The sequence below is a fragment of the Penicillium diatomitis genome (genome assembly GCF_028827545.1).
Source record: "Penicillium diatomitis strain IBT 30728 chromosome Unknown utg000004l_segment0_segment0, whole genome shotgun sequence".
In the NCBI taxonomy this organism is placed as follows: Eukaryota; Fungi; Ascomycota; class Eurotiomycetes; order Eurotiales; family Aspergillaceae; genus Penicillium; species Penicillium diatomitis.
Window position 1 is genome coordinate 2,265,481 of NW_026623176.1, and position 17,961 is coordinate 2,283,441.

Genomic DNA, 17,961 nt, shown 5'->3' on the forward strand with positions numbered 1-17,961 from the left:
CTTGAATGGAACAGCACCTGTCAGATAGGGGGCTGAGAGGGGTGCTTTTGAGGCTGGTTAAAAGGAGACGCGTAATGAATACAGGCTCTACAATAAATCAGGTTGCGAAAAGCGGATTATTTGAACCTTCGATACGGAAAGAAAGACATGATATTTCTCACAAAAAGAAACTGTGGTCTTGTGTTATTTTCACGTTATGAAGACAAAAATGGCACGTTAACCGCCCTCGTTAAACTGCGGTCACCATATGGGTCTGTGGTTCATTTTCACAAGTGGAAGTGGGCAATAAAATCTTTGTAAACAAATCGGTGACAGGGTTGAATCATTATTCTAAGGGGTTTTCATTATTGCTCACGGTAAATTGATATACAACGTAATAGTGTACAAGCAGGTAACTGGTATGTTCAAATCGCCCTCTTTGCGACATTAAATGAGTTGTAAGGAAGTACTACAAGTACGATCAGTTAATTTTGAGAGACAGTGCCCGGATTTTGACCCCCTTCAACTTGAGCTCAGAATAAAGAAACATTCAAGCGAGGCTGCAGTAGACTGTTGCGCCCAAACGGTGAAGGGAGCAAATAGCCCGGGTTGGCTATTTCGGCTAGTGGATTGCCGTTCCCAAATGGTGGAGGCAGCGGGACACCAAAGAGTGTCGCAGACTGCCTAGCGAAAGCGGTCATTTCTTTAGGCAAACAGAGCAGAATGTGGTGCCCGTTCTTTTGTACAACTGGGTAGGCAGTGTTTATAACGTTATTATGCTCTATATCAGTGTTTACGTTTATCGTCATTTCATCGAACGTGGCTATTTGGGGGTGATCGACTGTCACATTAGTTAACTAACTATGAGATGGTGAATAAATAACGTGTGGCTGACAAGTGGCTAGTTGGTTTTGAACATGCCAGCGACCAGGCCAGCCTCCAGATAATTTTGCCAAGTGAACTAAGGGCCGATCTTGCCAGGTAAGTACAGTACTGTAAACATTTCAACAGTAGAATGCGTATACACAGTAGAAAATTGAAAGTCTGTATAAAAGCTGAATTTTGGTCAAATGCATTGCCATGCCCGGTCGCATCCGAAAAATAAACCGATGTGGCCAGAAATAAAATTGATGAAGACAGTTTACTGTGGAGATAAATTCAGTAGACCATCAACACAGAGATTCAACTTACAGTACGCTCAAGGCGAGGAAAAAAATTATGCGGGCTCGTGAAACAGTGACCGAACCTTAACGAAGGCTGGCGTTTGAAAGAGAGGTTGGGAGATATCAGGACTTTTGGTCAAGTGTACTGCTGTTTCTAAACCCAGCGAAAATAGACTGGTAACCGTAACGGAATTGATAAAAGTAGTACTGAGTACAGAGTTGAAATTTGATCACCCGCTTATGAAGAAGTTTAACAAGAGTTTGGTCAACATAAGGAAATGTTGAAATTGTCATCAAGCTTCCAACGCTCTTTGTTGTTCAAAAATGGCACAGAGTAGGAGTAGAAAGATTGGTTAGCCAGAGAGGCCTTCTCCACATGATGGGTCCGTGCACTTCCTAATAGTTTCACACCCCCATTTGTCTAACGAGAAATTAATTCAACCTCTTGTGAAAGGGTAAATTCCGACATATTCCGAGCCGTCGGGCCAAACCGGAGAATTCGTATTTCAATTGTATGCCTAACTTTTGACCTGCCGACTTCAACACTCAGCGTCGCCGAACTAGTTGTGTTCGAGTTGGCCTGCGTTAGCGGTGATATGCTCTATACCAGAGCAGTCCCTCTAGGACTGGCTGATATGGTAGACCGCGCGGCCGCATTGTTCAGTCACAGGCCCTTTCTTGAAGCACAGAGTAACATCAGTAGCCAATTGACTAGGCGTGATGTTTGTATGACGTAGGCGGCGTGTTGGGTGGCCTGGAAAATACCCACCTTCCAGCTCTGTTTGAACTCTTTGCATAGAATATTCTATTTAGGGATGGAAACCGGAGCCGTATGGGGCTTTTGTGTGCCCGTTGCAAGGAGTTTATTGGCCCATATTACTCCAAGCTCCACATTGGAGTGCCATAGCTCTCCTCAGTCTCTCTACATGCGTTCGATGATGTGCGCTATATACTCTAATCCGTACTTCCAACGGAGTGTATGGCTTTGAACAAAGTCAGCCATTCATTCTGGCTGGCCACGCCCAGGACTAACGCGACTGGAAAACAGTCCACCTGCTGATCCTTCGTCGCCTTTAAGTGAAGCTAAACGTCTGGTTTCACGCGATCCAGCTCTAATACCTTTCTACTAATGGGGTCTTCGAACGTGCCAGCTGGCTTAGAGTTTGGCCTGTCCAGTGCCGATCCGACTTCAAGAAGCAAATCTGCTGCAAAGGAGGGGTATTCCTGAGTCTCTTCGATGAATTTGTAATTATCGCTTCGGAGATACCCTGCGACAGAGGCTGCGGCCAGAGTTTGTCGTACTGGATGTTCTCGACGTAAGGAGATCGCTGAGATAATATGTTCACGGTCAATCCAATAAGTGTTAATGTCGACAGGTGGCCAAAACTTCTTCGCCTCTGGATGTGGATTGGCGATGATTATCTCCCTAATATATTGGGCCATTTTGGTTTCCAGTCCCACAATATTGTACTTATCCGCGAGTCTAACGAGCTCCATCGCAGCCGTAATATGCTCTCCGGGATCCTCAATGTCAAAATGACAACCCGAAGGTATAGCCATTGAATCAGTGCTTGAACACTGCGTACCGAGACAACACATTCCATTTCTTCCAGGTCTGCTATCATCTCCTGGGACTCTTTGAAATGACCTTCGAACATTGCTGAAAATACCGGAGATTCCGCGCAGAGCAGCTGTTTGGAGATTTTGAATTCATGATTGCTAGGCTTGATGTTGATCTTGACAAGAGGACCGTGGTAAAGAGGAAGGACACTGAGAGATCAAGGAATTAGTATAAAACGTGGAACGAATGGATATTGGTTAATTCCTTACGCTGTTGCAAAATACGGAGCGCTATCCTTAGATGCCTCCGCCATGATTGAAAAGAAGAACTACTCAAGCCTGTGGATGAATAGTGGTAAGTGGACGTCTTTTGGATGATTCAAGCTCTGGGACTTTACTTGCATGTGGAGAGAAGTTATGATGGGAGAGGATTTTCGCGTGGATTATATAAGCCCGCCCAGAATCTGAGTGGTTTATGGTTCACACTGGATTGTATGTATTTCCGCCCACGAAAACCAAACCCGCGTTGGTTGACATCTCCCGCTAATTTCGTGTAAAATACACCGGTAATAGTACTGAGGCGTATTGTAAAGTATGTTGACTACTATGGAAAGCGGTCTAGATTAAGTGCTTAAAATAACATCCAATCAGGCCTCGTAGAATGAGGATTTATTTTCCGGGAATCAAGTCGAAAGAGTTTACGGTCAAAACTCGAAAACTACTGTACCGTCTTTGACAAAAAGTCGATTTAATGAGAAGCGAATTAAAAATGGATAATTCTGGGTTTCTGACCGTTCAAAATCGAACTCACTGGGAAAGAATAGCCATTCCACGACACTTATCTGCTATGCAACAGCGTATGTTCTATTTTGAGGCATCGCTCCCCAACCAGTCTCTTCGACGGAACAGCCGAACGATGAGATCGTCTACAGATGAACATTCGGGGTGAAAGTTGTAGACTCAAGCATTGCATTGGCCTGGTCCTTTGCCTGACAACCTGGCGGAGATATAGTTGATCCGAACGTCTAGACAGATGGTTCTAACGTGTTACGTAAGGTATCCGTTAACATTGGGAATTGTTGCAGACACTTAGTTAACACTAACTAGACAATCAACTTAAAAATAGAACTCTGACTGGCAGCGGAGAAAAGATGACTGGCCAAATTGGATATTCTCTGGTTTTAATATCACTGTAGTTTTAAAACTAATCTAGTTTTAATACCTTCGTACTATCAATCAAAATGGATATCGTGGTTTTTAAACCACTGGGGTTTTAGAACTGTATGTTACGATCGTGAGGGTCTGAAGCCCTCCAAGTCAACGGAAGTCAACTGGCGAGCGGTTGTTTGTGTGCATGTGCGCGTATGGAACTTTCCAGGAAGAAGGGGAGTGACTACAAAAGTGATTTCTCCTAGCAGATACAGTAGAACCTTTCTTCTCCTTCTTCTCTCCAGACTTAGTTTCTTCGTTGGAATGCACCAGAATTGACGATTTCGTTTCCTTTCTGACTGGCTCGTGACACTGTAGTCTTAATACTTCTGTGGTTTAAATACTGTCACGGTCGATCTGCAGTAGCAAAATAGTATCCACGGGGACCATTTTAAGCAGACATGGGTACTGTGTAGCTCGTAACAAGAGGCCAGTAGAGATATGAGCGATGTGGCCCCAAGAGAAGGCTCTTGGAAGACTTGAAGAAATGAGCAGCCTGTCTTGTTTCTATCTTTGAAATATGCAGCGCTTCTTGTAGTCCTTGGTATAAAACATTTCTTCGGAGAACCTAATCCTCCTCAGAGAATCGTCTTGAGAGGGAATTAGTCCTGTGAGGCCCAAGTGGAGATCGCTCTGTATTTGTCCTATGCCAAGCTCGGCTTTAGACAGGTAGAGGGCCAATAGTGTTGCTCAGAAGGCACAACCCGCTGCGGAGCTCGATTCAGTGGCTCACTTCGCGCTCCAAATGAGGAAAACCTCTATTGGCCCATTGTCTTCGATGCCTGCTGAAGTGGGTCACAGCCGAGACACAACGGCCACAGTGGTCTCTGATTCGGAAATGCTTGCTGTGGCGAGACCCCTGCGGACACTTAACAGTGGCTGAATCTCAAGTAAGGAGGTCCTGATGTTCTGGGAGGTTCGCTATTTACAGTGTTGCCTTTCACTAAACCCCCCAAACTTGGGGGGAGCTCACCCATCCGCATACAGTATAATCTCGACTAATTCCGGAGGATCAGCGAGCGATGATCTGTTTTCTAGTTGTCCGGCCTTGCTCGAGGCTCGGAGTGGAATTGAGGTACCCACCCACATGGTTGTCCTTGCAACCAGGCTGAAATAATTTCGGGCCAGAGACCTGGGGGGTGCGAGAGTATGAGGAAAGTGCACGGGCCTTAGATCTAGGTGGAGAATGTGATGATGTTTAGCCAATCCTGTTCAATCAACCCGATCTCCAGAGATGATAGTGTTTAATGTTCAATCAACGTTCTCACCACTATGAACGCCCGCATGTTTTAAAGTTGAAACACTTGAATTAATTGCTACAGTATATCACCACCTCAGCTTGTTTTCACTAGCCTTCCAGGGACTAGTTCATGTAATCCGATCAAGGAAGTAGAGACTGCTATCAATTAATTGGGAATTAACGGTGACACCAATCCTCGATTGCCTCCTTGGCCTTCACAAACAAATAGGATGGTGATGAAGAGAGTCCGCATTAATGTTTCCAAGGGCTGTGGGAAGATTAATTGTAGTTTCACCGCCTGCCACCGTTCTCCATGTACAGAGTATCATACCTTGCATTGAAACCACGCCAGACAGCCCTTCTTGTCTATTAGTGCGGTGCTCTTTAATCAGATCAATATGTCTGGTTAAGGAAACTGACCAGTCATTTGATTATTCAAACTACTACCATTTGAATATCTCTTTGAGAGTACTTTGGGTGTTCAATTAATTGATTTGTTATAGTGTTGACCCCCAAACCGAAGGGGATCGCAGGTTCGTAGTAGCCCATCGACAAAGACCGTCCATACTCTAACACGACCACCGTGAGATGGCCATGTTTGATCTATCGATAGTGAACGTAAACACTCCTAAAGAGCACAGGTAATTCATTAACGCTACCTACCCAGGTAGGCAAGAAAAGAAGCACAGCATTCCGCCGCGGTGGCCCTCATAATTGTATCAGACGCAGAAATGGCCAATTTCATTTCGCAGCGTCCGCGACACTCTTTGGTGTCTGCCGCCTCCACCATTTGGGACCGTCGATCCACTCCCCGAAATGGCCAATTTCATTACGCAGCGTCCGCGACACTTTTTGGTGTCCTGCTGTCTCCACCATTTGGGGACGTTGATCCACTCTCCGAAATGGCCAATTCGAGCCGTTTGCTACCGACACTCTTTGGTGTCCGTTACCTTCACCATTTGGGCGCGTACCACCACCTCATTGATTGCGTCGTTCTCAGTTCAGGTTGAGGGGGTCAAAAACTGGCTTACCGTCTCACGAAATTAACTAGTCGCAATACTTTCTTGCAACACATTTTGTGTCGCTGAGACGGCGATTTGAACTGAAACAGCATACCAATTTCCTGCTTGTAGACCATCACGTTGTACACCAATTTACTCTGGGCAATAATGGAAAACCCTTGGAATGTTGATTCAACCATTTCACCGATTTGTTCAGAAAGATTTTATTGTCCACCCCCGTCGTGAAAATGAGCTGGCGATCTATATGGTGACGGCAGTTTTACGAGGGCGGTTAACGTGCCATTTTTGTCTTCATAACGTGAATCAACACAAGACCACGGTTTCTTTTGCGAGGAAAACCATGTCATTCTTTCCATATGGAAGGTTCAAATATTCAGCTTTTCGCAATTGGATTTTAGGGCCTGTATTCATTGCGCTTCTCCTTCCGACCAGCCTTTAAAAACACCACTCTCAGGCCCCAACCTGCCAAGTGCCGTTCCATTCAAGAAACCTCAAAGAGCAAGACATCAACTTCCAATGGTTGCTTTAGAAAGAGCCCAATCCAATAACCCCTCTACAAGGAAGTTGATTCGTCAAAAGCAGTACCGTCGCAAGACAAACATGATGAAAAAGGCGTCTGAATATAGCAAGATGTGTGATGCGGATGTATGCGTAGTTATTCGCATGCGGGAGACGGATCAGATACATATTTTGTCCGCGGATACTTCGGGCTTTTGGGCTTTTCTTCCTTTGCAATTGGTACGTAACACAAAATGGCACCATCCATCAGAGTGAACGCTGACTTGGTCAGAGCTCCCATTACCCGACTCCGGCTGTGATGACAGATCGCGATTTAAAGAAAGCGGAAGAAGATACAGCTTCTAAGGACCCACGATAGGCTCTTCACAGCACAGGTTTTAGAATAAGGATTACACTCGACTTAGGGTTTTCTCCACAGAATATAGGGAATAAAGGATGCTGCGTTGCTTTGACATGCCCAATATCGTACTTGCGAGGCCAGCAAGTATACTGTATCTAAAAGGCCGCATTTAAAGCAATTGTTTACTGTAGTGTATAAAATGATAGGAAGCTGCTTGAGTATAGTTATAGTAGAAAAAGCTCAGCTGCTTGACTTGGGAAGAGTCGAATTGACATGACTGGTAACTTGGATGAAGAGGAATCATGGTCTAGCCTTGCAATGAACTCTTTCGGGAGAGGTACTATCCTCCAGCAGCATGACGATGCTGGCTTTAACCAGCGAGGTGGGTGCCTGAGGTGCAACCGTGGTACCCTGCCTGATACCAACCTGAAGAGGTATGGTACAAAGATGAGTCATCCTCCTGGTGAGCGTCCCTGACTTCTTTGAGAAGGAAGATGATATATTATGTCAGCCTACTGGTCATCCGCAACATAGGGAATTCCCTATAAAGTAGCATGGTTTTCTTGCAATAGTCGGAGATTTCTGATACTATAAACACGGTTGACAATGGAATTCACAATAATCTATGCCATTGCAGCGGGTTCCTTACTGACAATGCTCTTTCTCATTCGCATAGCCCCTTCGTTTCTGAACCTACTCAGAATTCTTTCATTCCTCATAACGAAACACTTAACATATCCATACTTATGGGGTCGCCACAGGTTGGTTGCTCCTTGCACTCGAGCTGATGCCTTGTTGTACATTGTCTACGCTGTAGCAAATGTGTTTTTTATTGCCTTCGATACCCCATCAACAACATTGGCTAGAGACCGTGCTGGAACACTTTCAGTGATCAACATGAGTTTCCTCTTCTTAGCACACCATCTAGGCTTCCTTGCAAATGCAATGGGTGTTTCTTTGATGATGTGCAAGCGCATTCATCGGGCAGTGGGCTGGATGACCAGCATTCTCCTTATTCTACATATCATCATGGCCCTGATAATTGAGCAGAAAGGATGGAGTCTTCGTGAGAAACCCAATCTCTTCGCGTTCATTGTTTGTCCTCCTTCTCCACCCTGTCGAGTTTATAACGCTGATCTTCCTTAGGGTGCTGTGATGATGGCCGCGCTTCTATTGTTATCCTTCCCTGTCGTTCGCCGTTTCCTCTACGAGCCATTCCTTCGACTACATCAAGCACTGGCCGCAGCTTGCATATATTTTGTATGGCACCACCTGCCATCCGACACTCTGCTACCTCGGCTGTATGTTTACATTCCGCTTGGCATAATGCTACTTGCATTCCTGGTCGAAGTTTTTCTTTTTATCGTTGGGAATGGTGTCTTCCCCTCACGCCCCTATTCTCGTGCCTCGATCAGATGTGATCAGGTGCAACAAACACCGATAGAGGGCAAAGAGATGACACCGCTTAAAGTAAGGGTGGCACTTGCACGGCCTATACATATCCAGGCAGGCCAATACATAAACCTCTGGATACCCGTGGCGAGCCTCTTCTCCTGGGTTCAGACACACCCATTCATGGTGACATCTTGGTCACCAGAAAAGCAAGATGTCCTGGAGCTTTTTGTTCAACCTCGAAAAGGGCTCACGGAGACTATTCACCATCGTACAGCCCTGGATGGCTATACATCCTTGACGGCATTTGTTACCGGGCCGTATGGAGTCAGCAAATCCGTGGACCATTACGAATGTGTCCTAGCAATTGCGACCGATTTCGGTATAGCAGGAGTCATCTCTTACCTGAAAAAGCTCCTCTACGGATATAACACTTGCACCTCACAAGTGCGTCGAGTACATTTCGTGTGGGAAGTCCAAACATTGGGTAAGCTCGGCTGACATGTTCATAGAGCAACTAATGCGATACTTACTTTTCTAGATATTGCAGTTGCAGCCCAACCACTTCTGAACAGCTTGTTAAGCGATGATGTCTTGGATGATGGCTATGTAGGTTGACTCTTCTTGTTTAGAGATTCTCGCACTGATCAAGTGAAAAAGATACTTGAAATGTCCTTCTATGTGGCATCAAACCAGATGATAGAACATGGCAAGCCGTTCGGCCAACATCGCCGTGCCACAGTTTTCAATGGAAAACCTCGATATGATCAGATAATATCAAAAGAGGCTTCCGGTCGAAACATCAAACGACTGGCAAACACACATGAAGCCCGCGGTGAGGTTTTAGTGATGAGTAAGTCCTATACCTTCATTACATGATAGACGCTTACTTCTTAGTATCGGCATCCCATGAAGTACGAGACCTCTCGAGAGAAATAGTTCGAAAACACCTCGAACAGAAAGTTAGGTTGTATGAGACGGAGTTTCAACCTTCATAACGAGAAAGGACCAGAGGTGGTGAGACGGGCGGGTGGGCCCAGCGAATGATCAATTGGCCATCAGTACCGAATCGATTCACCGCCCTCCTGGTTTCCAACGTTTAACCATTGTAGCTTGTCTCTTCGCCGTCACCGTACACGCCTTCCAATTCATCAGTGTATTCCATGGTCCATGGAATAGCATGCACTCTATGGGTGTATGGTTAGCTAGTGTGTATTCTTAGCCCGGGCTTACCTCACGAAGAGTGTACTCCATTCGTCTTGGTTCACCTCACGGTTTGGAAAGATCACGGTTTGGAAAGATCACGGTTTGGAAAGATCACGGTTTGGAAAGATCACGGTTTGGAAAGATCACGGTTTGGAAAGATCACGGTTTGGAAAGATCACGGTTTGGAAAGATCACGGTTTGGAAAGATCACGGTTTGGAAAGATCACGGTTTGGAAAGATCACGGTTTGGAAAAATCACGGTTTGGAAAGATGATCACGGTTTGGAAAGCATGTATTTCATTCTGACCCACAAATTTGCCGTTGACCTTGCTGTTGCATTGTCAAAGTGTCTCATTTCTGTACTGCGACCGGTAAATTCCACCTCATCGATACAGTTGTGGGCGGGTTGGGAAAACCGTGGCCATGTGGGGAAAACCGTGGCCAACTGATCACCGTACTGATCACCGTTTGGTTGCGACACCATTTTGAGTGTCGCAACCAAAACGGCGCGCAATTGTCCCTTTTCAAGATGCTCCTTTCGGGGCGCTTAAGAATTTTTTCCTTTTATTTTTACTGACTGGTCATTTCCTCTTTTATTAATCCAGCTGCCTTAAATTCAGCATATGTTCCTCTTCACTCACACTTTAGTTGCTGGATCCGAGGCAAATCATCAGTAATTTAGATGCTCCTCCTTGAAGCCAGTGCAGGCACTTCACCATTGATTTTTCTCCCTATTGTCCCCACCCAGCATAAGAAGGATGGTATCGTTTGACCCAGAAACTTTAGTCTCTTACGAGGCCCCTGCACTTGATGTTCCCGATCACGACCCTGTTGATTGGGATGCTTGGCTCACACCAGAGGCACTCCACGATGAAACAAATCCGAGTCAGCTGTTACTGCAACATATCCCTCAGCTCCATTCTGAACGGCCAGAAGTCCCTCTGCAATCAGATGAGAATTTGCAGATGATGCAGTCCCTTGACTCAACAAAAGAGCCTATGACGACAAATCCCCGAACACCAAGTCCAAGTGTATATGCTTTTGTGAAATGCGAAAGCACTGAAAATCCTCCCCTCCTGAACAGAGAAAATGAGCAACTCAAATCTCCAAAGCCCAGGGGTGCTTTGGGCTCCGCGGATTATAGCCAGAAAACATTTCTCACTTCACCAGATTTCGAGTCTTTGAAAGTACAAGATATCGAAAGAGAGGCCTCCCACAATGCCAAGCCAATCAATAATTGGGCCCATGCAGATCAGTACATTGACTGCATTCAAAAAATATGTCAGATTGCAACTGGCGAGACATTAAGCCAAAAACAAGCTCGAGACGTCAAAAACTGCTGTGGTGGTTTGATCACCAGTTTACGATCCAAGGGCTCAATTGCTACGTTAAAGTCCCTTTTAGTCAGTTGTCACCGGCATGCCTTACCTAGCCTTGACTCTTACGACTTGAATTCGTCTCTGACAGCATGCGTGGCATATCTGAGGTATCTGGACTCAGTTGCCGGTCCGACTTCGAAGCCAGACGATGTACATCGCCGCCTTGCACAGATTTGGATCCATATTCATTTCGAAAATCATGTTAATGACTTGGAGAAAAGTGAAACAGACGGTCTTCCGCTAAACCGCCGAGGTCGGACAATTTCCACGATAGCCAGAGATTCTATTTTAAAGGCTATTCATGGGTCTCAATTCACGCCGAAAAAAGCAGATCGTGATTTTTTGAGCGATCAATGCCGCTGGGGCGAGCGTTGGTGGAAAGTCGCTACTTGCATTGGACTAGGTGTGGTTTTGCTCGCCGGTGAAGACTTGGCAAATCAAATGTATGTTCATTCATGCTCCACGGTATTATGGGATGATTGATTTACTGACTTTGAATAGAGGCAGAAGAACAGCATTTCAGAATAAAATGGTAGACACGTTGGCTATTTATGTCCTCAATCGCTATCCAGCTCTAGTTAGTTTTTATCGATCGTTTGAGCCTATGGCTATGGACCTTACGCTTGGAGGTGATGCTGCTTTGTCTAGTGACCAATTAAACACCTTCCTAGAGGCGCTCGTGGAGGGCGAAGCATTTCTGCCATGCAAGCAAGAGAGATGGCTGATTCCCAACCTCAAGTCTCTGTCTAGACTTGCTGCTACCCACCTGATATGTATCCAGAGGTCCCAGGCTATGGTTAGTCCCAAAAATCCTTGAATGACTACGTTGTTTACGACTCCAACGTCTTTCTTTTCTTGATCTTAGACCGTAGGGAGTCGGCCATCGAAGGTGGGAGCTTTTCCAAGTAGAGCCCGTTGCATCAGGTCATCATCTCCAATTAGCACGGCTGCCTAGTTAAGGCTCACATCACCTCAACCCACGCCGCCTTTTTCGCCATCGGCTCTCAGCAGTCACGACGGTTGGGCGACATTAAGGAATTAGCCAAGGACTGCTTCCAGCCGGGCATGGAAGTATGGATTTTTCTAAAAGGCCAGCCGCGAACCTCTCGTGTTTTAGCACTCATCACTCTCACGCTGTAGCATCACGCACAGGCGAACGGGGCGATAGTTGAGTCACCACGGCCGTCCTTAATATTTCTTGTCAGCCCTTGCGGGATTCGAACCAGCAACCCGGCAGAATAAAGCGGGCTTTTTGGCCTGTTGGTTATCATGTGATCCAGGGTGATATTATAAGTTCATGATAAATATACTAAGTAGTCTGTCGACCTTACCGTGCTCTCTCACGATAGAAGCGACCATTACGAATTAGGGGATGTTTGCTTGGTGAATTGCACTAACATTTCCCGGCCCTGGTCAGACGCAACGATCGCCAAAAGCAAACCCCACTTACCTCACCGCCGCCTGTGAGCATCACCACCACTATTGGAAGTCTATTTCAACCTATATCGTATTGACTGGGTACACGCTCAATGCATTTACTGACAACTTTTCGAATGATTGAAGGCCACGGGCATATAATAGAATACCTGGAAATTATGATAAAGCCAACACTAACAATTTCTTGAAGAGATCGTTTCTCTCTATTTCTCGTAGGAATAGAACATCCTTGCAGAGACTAAAACAGACCGAGCAAGAAGCACCAACTCTCCTGCTGATCGACTTTTTTTGCGAAAAAGTGGTTGCTTATAAAGGTCAGTAATATGTTAATCCACGAGAGACCTAGTGACTGATTACCTCTTTCAAGGATTCCATGGACTTTGTCGTCGAGAGGGCAAGAAGGAACCCAAACGAATCCGAGTCGACAGGCCAACGTTTCACGTCATCTACTCCCACCACTCCATCATCTTTCACATACTTCTGCATGATTTCCATGGTAATTGATGCGAGTCTTTTGATGTATATATTCTGTGCCTGACCCGGCGGACATTCCACGCACATTTCCAAGCTAGCTTTAGGGAGTTAGAAGAACCATGACGAAGGAGGCAATTACCACTTACCGATCTTGGTGACGCCATCCAGGCCAAGAAGAATATTCCGGCATGTCAGAGATTGGTGTTCTAATCCCGTGTCGTTGAGGTAACATAAACCACTCAAAATCTGGACTCTCATGAGCTCGTGCGCTTTAGAGAGCTGAAGGGTCAAGAGCCACCTACCTGCCAAACCATGGAAGCCAATTCCGTCTCTGTGGGATAGAGAGACCGACACCCCACAAGTTGCTCCAGAGTGAGCGGGAGGTCGTTGACAAGAGCATACATGCATCCTTCGTTGACAAAGCACTCTCGGGCTGTCAACACATTATCATGGTCCAGGATATCATACAGTCTTCGCATTTTAGCCACATCCCTTTTGGTGTACTCCCGAATGGCTACCGCCTGGAATGGACGGGAACGGTGAGCTGCAATGAATACATTGCCTGCCAGGGTACACCTCAGCCTCCGACGGTAAGTATCCCAGGGGGATTCATCCCTCACGATCAATCGGCGAGATGTACCGTCTTCGCACACTTGAGGTAAGCCAAGGCTTTTGGGGCCTCCTCTGACAACTTTTCGTGCACTTTCGCTCTGGGGAGAAGATGCATCTCTTTTTTTGGAGTTGGGACTACGGTTCAATTGTGAGGGCACATGAGGCGGAGGGGTCTGTTTGCTCGAGGGTGCCTCTCGTGATGGACTGTTCGCTGGCAGTTCTTGGTAGCCCGTGAAGTCAACCTTTGTACAGTGTTTGTCTTGTCTCGACATATTCGTATCAATTTTAGGGGTTTCAAAAAGAAAAAAATTAAAAAGGTAGAGCGTTTGGACACGAAGAGGGCACTATTTATTATGCCATTGTATCAAGGAAATTAATTATGTTTAACTAACTTACATTGGTCACCAGGACGCTGAGTCAGCAGAAATTAGGTGGGTCCTCTCTTCCGTGAAGCCAAGACCTGTTGGATATAAATAACTCTCGTTCCCCAAGAATTCCCAATTGTGCCTTCATGAACAGCCATGGACGAATTTATGTACGCAGACCCAGAGCTGCAAATTCTAGCAGAAAGGTGTCGGAAATACCAAGGGACAGCCAAGATTAACATGAATCAGATGACCCCCCATCCATCCATCTCGCAGCATGTAAACACAAAGAATGTGGAAAGACTTTGTGAGATATTTGACAAAGAAGGCTGTCGAAGACTCGACGTACATAACCACGTCAGCGCTGTTGTGTCAAGACAGCATCTCCATGAGGCTCTACACGTAGCAGGAGTAAACGCTGCTGAACTGCTGACTGATCAACCAAATCGTTTCAAACACCTCCATTTCCCGGCTGGATCCATAAAGTTCCTTCACGGCCAACATCGCTTAAAGGCCGGAGAACACTATTTACCATCGATTGACCAGTGGTGGGCTGTTGACCTGTATTTGGATGGTAAGCCACAAATCCACCATATATTCTCCTGCACAAAGCCCGTTTTGACAATCCCAAGACATTAGCCCGGATCTTCAAACAAGCCTTGTTGATGAATATGCCAACGAGAGAGTTCCAAGCGATGGTGAAATCTACATAAAAGTCCGACAATATCGAAATGAAGCAAATGCACACTTCGAGAATCGATGGTTGGCGCGGCTGTCGGACAACAAAGCTAGGCGGCTTCGCGGACTTGAGTCTCATCCAAGCGTTCGAGCTGCTTTTGATTCATTACTTACCATGCCTTCGTTGCTGGTACATGGAATGCAAATTGGGTCTCTTCCACAGGCGCTGGCTATTGGCTGCGACGAGGTAGGATCATCTGACTTTCAAACCTAATACAAACGGGATGCTGATTCAATTCAATTCAAAGGAGATAGTGCATGCACTAACCCGGCTTCTGCAATACTGGTCTTCACTCGTGGGACAAGATCGTGCTAAAATGCTCAGAGTGGACACCCATACCGTGGAAACATTGCAACTTTTGGCACCTGGAGTCTCCTCGGTGGATAGAACCACCGTGAAAGGTCTCGTACACAGCGGCGAAATCTTTACAAATTTCACGAAATCACAACGGACATCGATTTGGAAGCGATTGAAGAGGACAGATGGCATTATTCCATCTCTTTATACTTTCTTTAAAGATCTCTGGTACCTGGAATCATGCGCGAACTGCATCAAACGACTCGTCACACCTTCTAGATCTTTCCCAACGATCAGAAGTGCTGTGCGCGCGGCATTTTTGACCTTCGATGATGCCAATGCGCAACCCTTGATACAAACATCTGAAACTGGTTTTCGGTATTATTCACCCTTTCAGGGCGACCCTGCAGAACTTGGTTACCGACAGCTCTGGCTTTATGCTATGCGTCACTACCCGAAGTTATCCAAACAGCCGCAGAAGACAGACGTTATGGCGAAGCCTACCCGTGAGGTGGCGGAGCCTATGGTACTGCATGACATGGCTGTACTCGCAAAGAAGCTTGGATTTCAATCGCCACAAATTGAGCAACTCATCCAGCAGTCACCAGATCGGGAAATCGCACAAGATGCTCTGTTGAGAGCCCGTCAACCAGATCGTTACCGGTACAACGAGGAAGAAGTTGAGTCTCTGATCAACAAAGTCACCGAGTGCTTCTTGAGGGCTATCCCGCTTGACCATCAGCTTCCAGTGCAAAGCATTGGTGGAAGGGAAACCAAAAAGGAGTCTCGATGTGGACGTCCGCAAACCGAAGCACAATTGCAAGATTGCCCGTTTCTTTTCATTGACCGAATCCACGGTGACTCCATCAAAGAGGAGCGGAAGGCTACTTCCATTCTGGTGAGGAGCAGTGTTTACTTCACCTTTTTCAGCAAGCTCCCAATGCCCAGTGTGAATGGCGACACAACAGGCGCATCTCCAAATAATGGCATGCCGATGTCTCCGCTTTTTGTCCCGAGTAATCGTTCGCCGCAAGATGAAGGGACAGAAGAGATAGAGGTTGCGGGAACACGAGTCGAACAGGAAAGTAATTTAGATCAGCAACGCTTGAAAGACGCCCAAAAAGAGCGACGACAGCAGAAGCGAGCGAAGAAGTTGCGGAGACGACAACAACGAGAGCAACGAAGGCACCAATCCTCACATTTCGACCATCAACCGTCTCCTTCTAGAAATTTATCATCATTACCTCCCGAGTCTGATATGGAAATCGAGCACAGTCTTTCGGAAGGTAGCGGATTGGGAGAGGCGTTAAACCGGACAGATGAGACTGAGCCCAGAATTTCTGGAAGTGACGGTATACTGGGTGAAAATGAGCAGGGTACTCCTGACATGGAGCCGTCTGTGGCGCGTGAACTCGAGCACCATGAACCCAGTCGGGGGGTGGAAAGTTTGAGCGAAAACGAACAGTCGGAAGGCCATTCTGAGTTAGGACTTCAGGACGAGCAGCCACGACGAGGGAGTGAAGAGAGCATCGCTGTGAGGGAGCCCCAGGAAGATGCGAACATGGAAGAGCATACAAGCGAACAAGATGATCAAGCGACAGAAACCGCGCAGCCTTCTCCGGCGGAAGAAGTTCAAAGGGCACTGGACAGATTAGAAGGACGTAGGCGACCCGGAATCGAATCGGGACCTTCTAGGACTATGGGTAGAAAGGGCGCGGCGTTGCGAGAGAGGGCGAAGTTCAAACCATATGACCAGACAGAGCGGCACCAACAAACCCGAAAGCCATCCATGCCGCCCCAGGAAACTCTGGAGCAGGATATAAACGCACTGCTACAAACAGCTGCCCAACAACAGACACCAAGACCTATTACTGAGATTAATTTCCTCGAGGCTCAGCATGGTCCTGTGTCAGGAATGAACGAAGAGCAGAGTTCATCACCCGCGGTTAGGGAAGATGACCTGACTCAGGACCACCAACAGGCAGTGGAAGAAATATCAGGGTCAGTCGGGTTCCAACCGCAGCCAGAAATTTCAGGCGCTATCGATGAGAACTCCAGCCGCCATGGGATGACGAATATTCAGTCGGAACGGGAACCACGGCGGTCGGAGTCTGTACCGCCCAACGCATCGCCGGACGTTCAGGTTATCGCAGATGCTACGCAGCAGAGCACTGTGACAGAGCGTCCCTCGTTGTCATCAGAACGAGAGTCTTCCACCCGGGCCGATGTGCGCACACGAATGGACGTAGCCAGGTCGGAGAAGCGGGCCGAGGAGCGAGACCAGTCTGCGCGACGAGGAGGAGCAAGTGGCCCGACCAAGAGCTCCAGCGTGACAATCATGTTCCGTGCACGTGATGAGCACGGCGAGTGGAATCGCTTAGTCCACGAAATGGAGGTCGACCCGTCGGACCCGTCTCCAGTGGAGCGAATGGCAGCTAAGCAGGCGCGAGCCCAAAAGGCAACCTATTATGACCAGAATTTACGGCAGATACCGCCTGGGCAGTGCTTCGATGCGGCGATTGAGGACGGAACGAACACAGTTTTTGTGACATTCGGCGATGATCTGGCTGTAAGTGAGGAGACGGTGGATTCGATCACACGGGCACTCCAAGCCGACGGCGACAATGATCGGCCAGCGAAACGCATGCAGCAGACTTGAGCAATGGAGTATGGTTCTTGAGATTTAGATCTGAAGATTTCTGTCTTGTGTAGACTGCAGTCAGTAGACGCGTGGCTCCCAAGGCTACTCAGCCATACAGGCCGCCCGTTGACTGATTGAAGGCTGTAGTAGACCTGGAGCTGTGGACGTACGTCCAAAGTGGATCCACGTCCCCAGCCTTCCATCAGCTGCCTCGAATCAACTGTTCTAGGTCACGGGGCCTAAAGCCAAAGCCTTCCCACCACAGCTTCCCAGCTACGGACCCACATCTGCAGACTCCAAGCTCGCCTGGACGCAAATCTACAGATCTATTACATGACTGGCCTTAAGGCAGTGGGTTTGTGTCTCTTTCAGCCTGGGGACAACACA

General features: G+C 47.1%; 8 protein-coding genes across 8 annotated transcripts; 4 read left to right on the plus strand and 4 right to left on the minus strand.

Moving 5' to 3' along the window:
• Positions 1–2,225: 2,225 nt before the first annotated feature.
• On the minus strand, positions 2,226–3,016 carry N7539_004065 (uncharacterized protein; the record flags this gene model as incomplete). The annotated part of the gene is made up of 3 exons (XM_056933667.1): positions 2,226–2,666; positions 2,729–2,912; positions 2,973–3,016. The coding sequence occupies 3 exons, from the start codon at positions 3,014–3,016 to the stop codon at positions 2,226–2,228; spliced, it is 669 nt and encodes a 222-aa protein (XP_056791208.1).
• A 3,673-nt stretch (positions 3,017–6,689) lies between these two features.
• On the plus strand, positions 6,690–7,050 carry N7539_004066 (uncharacterized protein; the record flags this gene model as incomplete). The annotated part of the gene is made up of 2 exons (XM_056933668.1): positions 6,690–6,911; positions 6,964–7,050. 2 exons carry the CDS (start codon positions 6,690–6,692, stop codon positions 7,048–7,050), a joined length of 309 nt encoding a protein of 102 aa, XP_056791209.1.
• Positions 7,051–7,638: 588 nt separating this feature from the next.
• On the plus strand, positions 7,639–9,422 carry N7539_004067 (ferric reductase family protein; the record flags this gene model as incomplete). Its single annotated transcript, XM_056933669.1, has 5 exons — positions 7,639–8,127; positions 8,179–8,911; positions 8,966–9,033; positions 9,085–9,259; positions 9,307–9,422. The coding sequence occupies 5 exons, from the start codon at positions 7,639–7,641 to the stop codon at positions 9,420–9,422; spliced, it is 1,581 nt and encodes a 526-aa protein (XP_056791210.1).
• Positions 9,423–9,523: 101 nt separating this feature from the next.
• N7539_004068 (uncharacterized protein) lies at positions 9,524–10,114 on the minus strand (the record flags this gene model as incomplete). The annotated part of the gene is made up of 2 exons (XM_056933670.1): positions 9,524–9,611; positions 9,957–10,114. 2 exons carry the CDS (start codon positions 10,112–10,114, stop codon positions 9,524–9,526), a joined length of 246 nt encoding a protein of 81 aa, XP_056791211.1.
• Positions 10,115–10,388: 274 nt separating this feature from the next.
• Positions 10,389–11,826, plus strand: N7539_004069 (uncharacterized protein; the record flags this gene model as incomplete). Its single annotated transcript, XM_056933671.1, has 2 exons — positions 10,389–11,452; positions 11,511–11,826. 2 exons carry the CDS (start codon positions 10,389–10,391, stop codon positions 11,824–11,826), a joined length of 1,380 nt encoding a protein of 459 aa, XP_056791212.1.
• Positions 11,827–12,649: 823 nt separating this feature from the next.
• N7539_004070 (uncharacterized protein) lies at positions 12,650–13,007 on the minus strand (the record flags this gene model as incomplete). Its single annotated transcript, XM_056933672.1, has 2 exons — positions 12,650–12,751; positions 12,804–13,007. 2 exons carry the CDS (start codon positions 13,005–13,007, stop codon positions 12,650–12,652), a joined length of 306 nt encoding a protein of 101 aa, XP_056791213.1.
• Positions 13,008–13,055: 48 nt separating this feature from the next.
• On the minus strand, positions 13,056–13,804 carry N7539_004071 (uncharacterized protein; the record flags this gene model as incomplete). The annotated part of the gene is made up of 2 exons (XM_056933673.1): positions 13,056–13,166; positions 13,223–13,804. The coding sequence occupies 2 exons, from the start codon at positions 13,802–13,804 to the stop codon at positions 13,056–13,058; spliced, it is 693 nt and encodes a 230-aa protein (XP_056791214.1).
• Positions 13,805–14,053: 249 nt separating this feature from the next.
• On the plus strand, positions 14,054–17,592 carry N7539_004072 (DUF3723 domain-containing protein; the record flags this gene model as incomplete). Its single annotated transcript, XM_056933674.1, has 3 exons — positions 14,054–14,460; positions 14,537–14,822; positions 14,887–17,592. 3 exons carry the CDS (start codon positions 14,054–14,056, stop codon positions 17,590–17,592), a joined length of 3,399 nt encoding a protein of 1,132 aa, XP_056791215.1.
• Between the last annotated feature and the right edge of the window lie 369 nt (positions 17,593–17,961).